The sequence below is a fragment of the Thalassophryne amazonica genome, chromosome 5 (assembly GCF_902500255.1).
Source record: "Thalassophryne amazonica chromosome 5, fThaAma1.1, whole genome shotgun sequence".
Classification (NCBI taxonomy): Eukaryota; Metazoa; Chordata; class Actinopteri; order Batrachoidiformes; family Batrachoididae; genus Thalassophryne; species Thalassophryne amazonica.
In genome coordinates, this window is record NC_047107.1 from 22,856,585 (window position 1) to 22,869,709 (window position 13,125).

Consider the following 13,125-nt stretch of genomic DNA (forward strand, 5'->3'; position numbering starts at 1 on the left):
TCAACCAGAGCTGTTGCTCGTGTATTGAATGTTCATTTCTCTACCATAAGCCGTCTCCAAAGGCGTTTCAGAGAATTTGGCAGTACATCCAACCAGCCTCACAACCGCAGACCACGTGTAACCACACCAGCCCAGGACCTCCACATCCAGCATGTTCACCTCCAAGATCGTCTGAGACCAGCCACTCGGACAGCTGCTGGAACAATCGGTTTGCATAACCAAAGAATTTCTGCACAAACTGTCAGAAACCGTCTCAGGGAAGCTCATCTGCATGCTCGTCGTCCTCATCGGGGTCTCGACCTGACTCCAGTTCGTCATCGTAACCGACTTGAGTGGGCAAATGCTCACATTCGTTGGCGTTTGGCACGTTGGAGAGGTGTTCTCTTCATGCATGAATCCCGGTTCACACTGTCCAGGCAGATGGCAGGCAGCGTGTGTGGCGTCGTGTGGGTGAGCGGTTTTCTGATGTCAGTGTTGTGGATCGGGTGGCCCATGGTGGCGATGGGGTTATGGTGTGGGCAGGCGTCTGTTATGGACGAAGAACACAGGTGCATTTTATTGATGGCATTTTGAATGCACAGAGATACCGTGACGAGATCCTGAGGCCCATTGTTGTGCCATACATCCAAGAACATCACCTCATGTTGCAGCAGGATAATGCACAGCCCCATGTTGCAAGGATCTGTACACAATTCTTGGAAGCTGAAAATGTCCCAGTTCTTGCATGGCTGGCATACTCACCGGACATGTCACCCATTGAGCATGTTTGGGATGCTCTAGACCGGCGTATACGACAGCGTGTACCAGTTCCTGCCAATATCCAGCAACTTCGCACAGCCATTGAAGAGGAGTGGACCAACATTCCACAGGCCACAATTGACAACCTGATCAACTCTATGTGAAGGAGATGTGTTGCACTGCATGAGGCAAATGGTGGTCACACCAGATACTGACTGGTATCCCCCCCCAATAAAACAAAACTGCACCTTTCAGAGTGGCCTTTTATTGTGGACAGTCTAAGGCACACCTGTGCACTAATCATGGTGTCTAATCAGCATCTTGGTATGGCACACCTGTGAGGTGGGATGGATTATCTCAGCAAAGGAGAAGTGCTCACTATCACAGATTTAGACTGGTTTGTGAACAATATTTGAGGGAAATGGTGATATTGTGTATGTGGAAAAAGTTTCAGATCTTTGAGTTCATCTCATACAAAATGGGAGCAAAACCAAAAGTGTTGCGTTTATATTTTTGTTGAGTGTAATTATGCATCTTTGTGACAAAAACATAAAATTTGCCATACATACATATTCAAAATGAACTATTTAGAATATGTATGCCAAGTTTATTTTCAGAAATGGGAGGCATCCCAGAGCTGACCTCTAATGACCTATGGGGTCAATGACCTCTGGAACCAATGTTATGCTTAAAGTACAATGCATCCAGAAAGTATACATAGCACTTCACTTTTCCACATTTTGTTATGTTACAGCCTAATTCTAAAACAGATGATTTATTTTTTTTTTTAACTCAAAACTGTACACACAATACCCATAATGATAATGTGAAAAAGGTTGTTTTTGCGGGGTACAGGGGTGGGAGAGATTTATGCAAATTTATATATTAAAAAAAACAACAACTAAGAAATCATGTACATAAGTATTCACAGCCTTTGCCATGACGCTCAAAATTGAGCTCAGGTTTATCCTGTTTCCACTGATCATCCTTGAGATGTTTCTACAGCTTAATTGGAGTCCACCTGGGGTAAATCCAGTTGATTGGACATGATTTGGAAAGACACACCTGTCTACATAGAAGGTTCCACAGTTGACAGTGCATGTCAGAGCACAAACCAAGCACGAAGTCAAAGGAATTTTCTGTAGACCTCTGAGACAGGATTGTCTTGAGGCATAAATCTGGGGAAGGGTACAGAAACATTTCTGCTGCTTTGAAGATCCCAATGAGCACAGTGGCCTCCATCATCCTTAAATGGAAGAAGTTGGGATCCACCAGGACTCTTCCTAGAGCTGGCCGCCCATCTAAACTGAACAACAGAGGGAGAAGGGCCTTAGTTAGGGAGGTGACCAAGAACCCGATGGTCATTCTGTCAGAGTTCCAGCATTCCTCTGTGGAGAAAGAAGAACCTTCCAGAAGGACAACCATCTCTATAAAAATCCACCAATCAGGCCTGTATGGTAGAGTGCCAGATGAAAGCCACTCCTTAGTAAAAGTCACATGGCAGCCTGCCTGGAGTTTGATAAAAGGCACCCGAAGGACTCTCAGACCATGACAAACAAAATTCTCTGGTCTGATGAAAAAATTTTAACTTTTTGGTGTAAATGCCAGGTGTCATGTTTGGAGGAAATCAGGCACCATCCTTACAGTGAAGCATGGTGGTGGCAGCATCATGCTGTGGGGATGTTTTTCAGTGGCAGGAGCTGGGAGACTAGTCAGGATTGACAGAAAGATAAATGCAAAGGAGTGGCTTCAGGACAATTCTGTGAATGTCCTTGAGTGGCCCAGCCAGAACCCAGACCTGAATCCAACTGAACATCTCTGGTGAGATCTGAAAATGACTGTGCACTGACACACCCCATCCAACCTGATGGAGTTTGAGAGGTGCTGCAAAGCTGCCCAAAGATAGGTGCACCAAGCTTGTGACATCATATTCAAGAAGACTTGAGGCTGTAATTGCTGCCAAAGGTGCAGCAACAATGTATTGAACAAACGATGTGAATACTTATGTACAAGCGATTTCTTATTTTTTATTTTTAATAAATTTGCAAAAATTTTGAGGGTACAACTTTGCATTTTGTCATTATGGGTGCTGTGAGTAGAATTCTGAGTGAAAAAAACTAATGTAGTCTGTCTTGGCCCAAATAATTCATATTTGTCCTGGGATGCTTGGAATGTGTATTCAATGACCATTTATCATGCCTGGGATGTCTAATTTTAACATTGCATCATTTGCTGTCCCACTGTATAGTCCAGACAGCCCCTAGCTTTTGATGTCTTCCAGCCAACCTGCTGCTCACAGCTGAACTGGTGGTGTAAAATGTAAAGTCCTATCATGATGAAGCGACATGTTTTGTTTGATCCAGTCAGTAAGTTTGAAACAAGTTTCTTGATTTAACAAAATTTGTGCTGTCTTAGTATAATCACTTGCCCACCATAGCCAGTCAATATTTAATTAATTGTCCCTGAAGTGTATTACTGTCATTTTCTACTCACAATAATAAAAAAAAAATCTCAAAGGTACTAATTCAACTTTTTCCACAACTCCCCCCAAAAAATCTGGGAATAAACGGGTTAATAATCCTGAAAATGTAGTGCTTTAATCACAAAAATCCACAAATATTTTGCCTATCTGCTACACAAACCCGAAGAGAGCAGGACAGGAAGATAAGTACCTGAGACAACACTGAGACCTGGTGTGCTGGGCCTTGAGCTGACCTCTCTGACCTCGGTGTCATCTGAGGTGCTGCCAACACCTGAGCAGCTCTCCAGTTCCTGCAGACGCTCCTCCTGCTTTAGGTCCGGGGCCTCTGTTAAAAAAAAAAAAAAAACACAAGGAAAAAAAACTATTTATTAAAAAACATCTGAGGTAAGAATGTTTGTATGCCCTCACTTCAATTGTGGATGCACACTGTCGTCATGGCAGTTTGCGACAGATTATTTACTTTCTACAGTGCTCCACCCACTGATAAGATTAAAGAGTAACCAAGTGCGCACATATGTATGAAATCAAATAAAGCATACATTATCATGTCTTATAACTGCCAAAGAAAATCGTAAAGCTAGTACGGCCAATTCTCTGGCTACCCAGTGGAGCTGTTGGGTTGAACCCAGAGGCTCCATATGAACAGCAGTACTCATTTGCATGCTCGTTAGAAATAATGTGTTGGTGAAGTGCTCTTCAGAGTGCAGTTTTCTGCTGCCTAGCCATGAAACAAGCGTTCTACTCCAAGCAAGCCTCCAACCGTGCTCTATTACCGAGCAGAACAGGGGCAGCAAATGGAACAAAAAGCAATCAAGACGCTCATGCATGTCATTTCAATGCAGCGGCGCATATTGAAATGGTGTACTACTTCAATTAACATAAGGCTCAGACTTTTCCAAGAAACACGTGCTGTTAATGAAACACTCAGCTGGTTTTCACAAAACACTGGTTTTCAAAAGCTCACTGTCAAAACTAGAAGGCCATGTAGAGCGCAAACATCCAACGATGACCAAAATGCTCAAACTTACTATATCAAAATAAGTAATAAAATAAAAATGTTTTAAAAGCATGCAACATTTTCTGGCTGTGATCACATTTTAACTATTTTCATTTCACCAAGTTTTATTACACGCCATTTATTACCAAGATGCTTCAGCTCACAATGTTAATTAATTTTAGAATTTGACTGGCGCCACCACAGATCCACCTCAAATTGTTACGGCATCCACTCTGAAAAAGGAAGTCGTAGCTCTGGAGATGACTGCTGTCAGGAGCATCGCTTGCACTGTGGTGGAGCCTCAACGTTGACAGTGTTTCTCTGTGCATAATCCTGCACACAGGTTCCTGAGTGTTGAGGGCTGGAGAAGGACAAGGGATGCCCATGTTTCACCTGCGTGCAGCAGGTAGCTGGTCATTTTAGATATGTGGGAATGGACTGGTTGTCTGCCTGGGTGGCTGCTAGGGGCCGGAAAAAAATTGATTCACGTCCGAATCGCGATTCTTATTTATTACGATTCTGAATCGATCCAAAATGTCCAAGAATCGAATTTTAAAAAGCATTTTTTTAAACATTTTCTTGCTTACTCACTGTGTGTACTGTTTGTCAGGCAACGGCTTCCGTACTGCAGCATTCCCGCGAGGGGAGGGTCCGGCATGCTTCAAACATTCGTGAGCTGCAGCTTAGCATGGCGGACGAAGAGTTAATTTAGCCAGCACCGTCTTTGCTGAAGGCAAATGTATGAGCGCATTTTGGATTTTATTATTTGCTGCGTAAGAAGGAGCTTGACATGACTTATGCAGTGTGCAAAATCTGCAAAATGAAAGTCAAGTACTTCGGAAACACTTCAAATCCGCAAGCCCACATGCTACGCCATCACCTGGAGCTAAAAGAGGGGAGCAGCGGTACCTGCCGACTACTGACCAGCGCTTCGCTAAACTGACAGCCAACTCTGAACGAGCAAAGTAGATAAGTAAATTTACATCTACAATCACTTGATTAACCTTGTAAAGCTGCATTTTCTTAAACATAAGCATTTTTTAAGTAATATAACTATTTCTCAGAGCTCTTTTAATCAAAAATCGATTCTGAATCGAATCGTCACCCCAAGAATCGGAATCGAATTGCGAGTTGTTGTACAATTCACATCCCTAATGGCTGCCATCCAGATCCCCAGCCACATCCCTGGTATCGTGAATGTGGCAAAGCACAGCACCAACACATGCTCCAAGACCTGACTTAACTTGAAGTCGGTACTTGGGCTGTCACGATTAGGAATTCTGAAGATGATTAATTGTCAGACAAATAATTGTGATTGACAAATATGTCTATTTTTTTCCTTCTTTATATTCTACTATCGTAGTATAATTAGCTTTAATGATACACATTCTGTGCTGTACACTTTAATGAATAAGAGCAATTTAATGATGTTTTGAACATCAAGAAACTCACATTCGCCAAGAGCCAGTTGACAGGGTGCACCAGCTGGTGATTGTGCTGGTGTGGTCTTTCCAAGTTTGGCGTATTGCTGTGGATAGTGGGTCTGTAGATGTTTCAGATTTGTTGTGTTGGCGCTTTTGACCGGCACTTTTTTATGGCAAAGTTTACATATGGAACCAGAACCTCCTCATCCTCCATGTTATTATCCAAGCCTTGCTAACCATCCGACCAAGACGAGAGGGAAACAGAGTGAGTGAGGCAGTGAGGCAGCGATGCTGCATGCGGCTGCTGCTGCAGCGCGATGATGTCAGATTCTGAGTTGTTTTATGCAACTTTGTGGATAAAATAAATAATTCATGGTAATCACGAATATGAAAAATGTGCACGAATATGAAAAATAATCACGATTGGCGAATATTGTAATAATTGTGCCCTAGTCAAGTCCTATATAGGTCTGGCACCCTTTTGTGGCAGTGCTTATCCCTGGGTTCTGTAACATGAAACAGATAACAGCCTACGACTCCTCCTGGATGGGATACCCGTCCACTGCAGAGTACTTTCTCAGGCAGAACCAGCACCTATTTACATCTGGGGGACTTGTTCAAGAACACAGGCAGGTTGCATGATCAAGAATTAAAACCAGGTCTACATAATGGTCACCAAACTCCTTATCACACTGAGCTGCTTAACTCTGGAATAGGTACAACTTTTTTCCAAGTTCAATAAAAATCTATCATCAATTCACAAAATGGCCCACCTTGCTCTGGTATTCAAGAGAAAATTTAATTGGCTAATGTGCTGCACGTTTTTTCACAAGCTCTAGTGAAATTTGATCAGCTCATTTACTGCCAGAGAGTAAAGGTGCACTGACACGAGCATGCCTTTGACTCACGCACTAGCATGAACTGTGTCAAGCCGGAGAGTAAACTCATCTTTAAGGGGTGCAGACAGGACGCCAGAGGTGCACCAGTGCGTGCTATTGCGCACAGAGAATTTTGAGATGTTCAAAAAAAATCTTTCATGCACAAATGTCGTGCTATGTGGCATGATCTAATCTCCAACACGACATGCAGCTTGTCAAGCGGAGTAAAAAAGAAGTGAACAGAGCGAGTGGTGATGTCAGCGGATCGCAGAGTGCAGCTCATCTGAAGGATTATAACAAGAAGTTAAATCTGTTATAAACATACTTTAACAGCTGCACACAAGAAGGAAAGAACATGCAACTGTTTTAATCAAGCCATGACAATGTAAACATGACAAATAATTACCTTTTTAGGCAGCTCAAAATGCTTTCTGCAAGTAGTTAGGCTCCGGCTGCAGCCTCCTCCATGATTCAGGATGCGATTAGAGCCGTTTTCAACAGCCAATTTGGAGAAAAAAAAAAAGTATCCCCCACAAAATAATTATTTTATATATGCGGCGTCCAACACAGAGCACGTGGCAGCTGGTGGAACAAAGAACAGCGTCCAGCTGTGAACACAGCGGGTGGGATTGTCACGACAACATTCGTGCTATTCTGTGAGTCAGGCATGCTCATGTCAGTGCACCTTCAGACAGGAGTGGACCTATGCAAAGTGGAATAAAATAAACTACTGCGTTGCTCATGGGGATCCATGGGCTCTAGAGTGGATAGTATTTATAAAATAGGCATATGACATTTTTCAAGGGTGGTAATAAATTGTGCAATGTTTCTATAATGAGTTGGAATGGTGTGAGTACAGAATGTTTTTATAACCTTAGACCTCAACAGTTTTTAGAAGAAGAACTCAACCCTTTTATTTACATTTTTTATGTTAATTTACTATCTTAGTGCATTTTTAAATTGTTTAGGTTCTTGTTATCATATGCACCAGTGGTGTCAAAAGTATTCCAGAAAGGGCCAAGAGGGTGCAGGTTTTCTTTGCAACCACTGACTCCAGCAGGTGATTTCACTGATGAACTCATCCCATCTGCTCAAAGTGATGTTAATCAGTGTATGGCTTTGATCAAGCAAAAACTAGGGAGAGCTGACATTTTTCATTTGGTATGCTTATATATTTTTGGTAAAGGATGAATGCTGTGAAAATGGAAAGTTGACAGGACAAATATTTTTGGAGAAATCAGCAATTTTAGCTAACCAGTAAACAATGGGCATTGTTCTGCACTGCAGCATGGGAGTTCACAGGTTTGAGGTTTTAAATGGTGTTATTGTGGCTCAAATTAGTTTAACATTGTTGTTAGTGTTATTGTTTCATTGTATTTTTGTGGTTCAATTGTTTTTTTCAGTTTTGTTAAGTTTTATGTTGCTCTTACATGACTGAGTTAAGTCTCATGTTGGTACAATCAGTGAAAACTGTTGCGATTTTAATGTCTTCAGCCAATGTCTTTTTTTTTGGTCAAATTAAAAGCACCTGCTTGCAGCAGCTGTGTGTGCATGCAACTTCAATCGCAGAGAAACTGTGGACAGCTGACATTTGCCGTTCGGTATGCTTATGTATTTTGAGTCAAGGAAGAATGCTGCCAAAATGGAACAGTGATAGAACAAATATTTTAGGAGAAGCTACAAACTGAACAACGGATGTTGCTAACTACATTATGGACTCACACGCAAAAACAGAAAGTTGATAGGACATATATTTTTGGAGAAATTAGCAATTTTAGCTAACCAATATTTTTATTCTCAACCTCAGCAATATGTGACTGTTGAGGACCTGGTTCCAGTATAGGAGAAACCATATTTGAAGGGGGAAAAAAAATGCATCAATGGTTCATTCATTGCTGACTGAGTGTGATGTTAGACAGGATGATAGCGAAGCACAATGATGAGTGCAGATAACATTACACACTAGGAGTGTGAGTCTCGGAGTATCTCACAATTCGATTAGATTCCCATTCATGAGTTCACAAAAGATTTTCCATTCAAAACTCAATTTTCGATTCTAAATCAATTGAGTACATAGAGCTGCTAATTTCAGGATCTATTCAAGTGTGCTGCAGTGAGCCAAGAAAGGTGGTATGGCAAATAATGCCATGAGAGCAAAGCGTGTCTAAGATTATATTGTTTTATATTTGGAAAAAGGAAATGTCAACAAAACTATGAATAAATGTATTTGTTTTCCACGACACAGTAGGGGTGCAGGTCTTTTGAAATGAAACAGGTGATGGATTAGTGATTCTTTTTGCACATTCAGAATTCACTGGAAGATTGTTAAAGTGATGGTGTGCGCACTGGTCAGTTCCTAGTACATGTTTATGGTATATACATCATAATAGAACTCTGATTTGTTTCAGTACGCAGCTTGTGACCTCTCAATAGGTACAATTAGGATAATGTAGAAAGTCCAGGGACAGGTTTTTGCAATGTGTTAACAACATTAGTGTAATTTATAATGATTTGCAGTAAGAATACAATATCCGTGATGTGTTTTGCAATTAAATGTAACTTACATTTCTGATGAATTGTGCGATGAATGTTGCGAAATATCTGTGATGAATTAACTTATGTTGTGAAATAAAATATCATACCAAGATATATTGTTGTGTTGTGAATCTCATAGTTTTGATACTGCACAGACTGCAAAAATACAACCCCTGGCAAAAATTATGGAATCACCGGCCTCGGAGGATGTTCATTCAGTTGTTTAATTTTGTAGAAAAAAAACAGATCACAGACATGACACAAAACTCAAGTCATTTCAAATGGCAACTTTTTGGCTTTAAGAAACACTATAAGAAATCAGGAAAAAAAAATTGTTGCAGTCAGTAACGGTTACTTTTTTAGACCAAGCAGAGGGAACAAAATATGGACTCACTCAATTCTGAGGAATAAATTATGGAATCACCCTGTAAATTTTCATCCCCAAAACTAACACCTGCATCAAATCAGATCTGCTCGTTAGTCTGCATCTAAAAAGGAGTGATCACACCTTGGAGAGCTGTTGTACCAAGTGGACTGACATGAATCATGGCTCCAACACAAGAGATGTCAATTGAAACAAAGGAGAGGATTATCAAACTCTTAAAAGAGGGTAAATCATCACGTAATGTTGCAAAAGATGTTGGTTGTTCACAGTCAGCTGTGTCTAAACTCTGGACCAAATATAAACAACATGGGAAGGTTGTTAAAGGCAAACATACTGGTAGACCAAGGAAGACAAAGCGTCAAGACAGAAAACTTAAAGCAATATGTCTCAAAAATCAAAAATGCACAACAAAACAAATGAGGAATGAATGGGAGGAAACTGGAGTCAACCTCTGTGACCGAACTGTAAGAAACCACCTAAAGGAAATGGGATTTACATACAGAAAAGCTAAACGAAAGCCATCATTAACACCTAAACAGAAAACAAACAAGGTTACAATGGGCTAAGGAAAAGCAATCGTGGACTGTGGATGACTGGATGAAAGTCATATTCAGTGATGAATCTCAAATCTGCATTGGGCAAGGTGATGATGCTGGAACTTTTGTTTGGTGCCGTTCCAATGAGATTTATAAAGATGACTGCCTGAAGAGAACATGTAAATTTCCACAGTCATTGATGAAGTTTACGTTGATATTTTGGACACTTTTCTTATCCCATCAATTGAAAGGATGTTTGGGGATGATAAAATCATTTTTCAAGATGATAATGCATCTTGCCATAGAGCAAAAACTGTGAAAACATTCCTTGCAAAAAGACACATATGGTCAATGTCATGGCCTGCAAATAGTCCGGATCTTAATCCAATGGAAAATCTTTGGTGAAAGTTGAAGAAAATGGTCCATGACAAGGCTCCAACCTGAAAAAAGCTGATCTGGCAACAGCAATCAGAGAAAGTTGGAGCCAGATTGATGAAGAGTACTGTTTGTCACTCATTAAGTCCATGCCTCAGAGACTGCAAGCTGTTATAAAAGCCAGAGGTGGTGCAACAAAATACTAGTGATGTGTTGGAGCGTTCTTTTGTTTTTCATGATTCCATAATTTATTCCTCAGAATTGAGTGGGTCCATATTTTTTTCCCTCTGCCGTTACTGACTGCCACAATTTTTTTTTTCCTGATTTCTTATAGTGTTTCTTAAAGCCAGAAAGTTGCCATTTGAAATTACTTTAGTTTTGTGTCATGTCTGTGATCTGCTTTTTTTCTACATCCTCCGAGGCCGGTGATTCCATAATTTTTGCCAGGGGTTAATAAGTTGTTGAAATATTATTAACTCTAGTAATTTCACCATGCGTAACAAGCATGTTACTCTGATGTGCAATGCAATACTACCAGAAGGAATCTCAAAAACATCATCATTTTTGCGACATACCATCTTGAGATGTGTAAGAATACATGGCAAAAATATGAATTTGATTAACAATTACCTCCATTGTCATTTGGGGTGTCGAAAATCACCATATTTTAAGGCTTTTTGAAAATTAGCACAATTCTAGCAACCATAAATTTGCCATAAAACAACTTTATATATGATATAACTTAATAGCAATGCTCAATCACATCAGAAGTCATGGTAAAACAAATATGACCGCCATAGCACATTTCCTTGATTTTGGCACTATCAGAAATATGACAGATAAGTCAAATTATGGGTTTGCTACCATTTTGAGGCCTTTATAGATGGCAGATCATACCAGATACACCATAATTTTCCAACTCTCCACAAAAAAGTTAGCCTAGGACGCACAGTTTCAATGCAGTGACATTAGCAGAAGTCTAGTTATTGACGTCCAAAGTTGGTAGAAAACACCGTTTTCACAAAATGTGAAAATTTCGAGTTTTCAAGACAGAGACCTAATATTTGGCATTTTGCCATAAGTTTGTAATAGGAACAACATATTAAATTTGCAGACCAGGGCTGAGAGGTGACCTGGGAATTTTTTTCTAACTGGTTGATTTCACACGGAATCAACCAGTTAGAAAGTACATTCTTTCTAAGAACAATGAACTTTTAATCCTGAAGAATATTCAACATTGGAATTGAAATGTGAAAAACAAATCAGTGACTCATATTAAAAAAAAAAAAGAGTCATACATCAGTGGGAAGCGGAACACAACAGAAGAAATCATTCAAAATTTGCAATGTTTTTATATCTATTGTAAGAGCCACAACTAGAACCAGTTTAAGTTGAAGTTAAATGTGATGCAAGTGTCATATTTCATTATTTTGTGTTACATTTTACATCTTTTGATGTTACACATAGGTCATAAATAATGTTTAAAATGTTAAAAACAATTAAACATTAATATTGGATAGATGGAGCATTTGCTCATAAATGTACATGCAATAGTACACATTCCTTTTTTATTAAAAATTTTTGAACTGATTATAGCTCATCATTCATCTTAAATGAGGAGTTTACCCTGCAGAGTGTTTTTTTTTTTTTGGTTGTTTATTTTTACTAGTTACATGATGTGTCATGCCAGACCGGTGTCGCAGACTGAACGGTCCGCCCCTAAAAATCAGTCTGCCTTTTGCATCTACGCATGCGTCAAAGCAATCAGATGGATTAATGGGATTATTAACCATTAGATGATAAAGGTAAAACCTCTTAAATCATTCTAAAGTCAGTTTTGAGCAGAAATGAAGATGTTTTAAGCAGAAAGGAGGAGAAATTCCGTGACACTTTGAAATGTCTGTTGCACAGTGAACGCATCAGCTAGCAGCTCGTTTAGCCGCGGCGCTCTGATCACTTCCGCCACCTTTTATGATAAAATAATGCTGAATTTATGTTGAAATAATTGTGATACTAAAGCTTCAGATATCTGTTGCAGAGATAGATGATGAGTGGTGTGCAGTCTGAAGCAGAAACAAGGTGTTAATCCATGAACCACGTCATCAGGGGGAACCAGTTTTTTGGGGGACCGTTTGGTCTGCGACACTGGCTTCAATACTTTGTTACAAACTAAGTTTGTTTGATTTTTGTGCAGATTTTTACAGCATATCATAAAACATCACTCTGTACAGATTAAGAATCATTATAGGCAGCATCACTTTCGGCGAACTTCCCCTCCATGAAATCTTACACCAATTCATATAAAACTTTATAAATTGGTGGTGTTATTTGCCTAAACTGACATGCAGCCGTCTGATCTCATATGGAGACAGTGATTCAACAGAAATGTGGGTCGGTACAGTTTGGATTTTATTTTTTCTCAGTTTGAAAGAAAAAAGTAAGTGAACAAATTCCATTTATTCATCTAATATTTCTAGATGGAGTGATGTAGTACTTCAACTGGCTGGTTCATCCCTCACACACAGAGCAGGCTGACCCCGCCTCCAAACCAGGACACAGAGAGGAGTGCAACTCACTGAAAAGTTAGTGACTGCATTTACGGAAGTGAGAAGAAACAAATAAAACAGACCACTTTATTTTAAAAATCAATTTTTGAATGTTTTGAATCAATTGTGAATTATTAAAGCGCACAACATTAGGGAATAAAATGTCAAATGAGTTGACTATTCTAAATAAATAAATAATTGTAAAAATACTGACGTATTGTTTATTTTT

General features: G+C 39.8%; 1 protein-coding gene across 6 annotated transcripts in view; it reads right to left on the reverse strand.

Annotated features, from left to right (window-relative positions):
* Positions 1-13,125, reverse strand: part of gapvd1 (GTPase activating protein and VPS9 domains 1) — a 137,755-nt gene that overhangs the window by 29,457 nt on the left and 95,173 nt on the right. For all 6 annotated transcript variants that reach the window (XM_034169776.1, XM_034169781.1, XM_034169780.1 and 3 more), the window contains one exon: positions 3,411-3,545. In XM_034169776.1, coding sequence (XP_034025667.1) covers positions 3,411-3,545 — 135 coding nt within the window. The remainder of the gene's footprint in view (positions 1-3,410; positions 3,546-13,125) is intronic.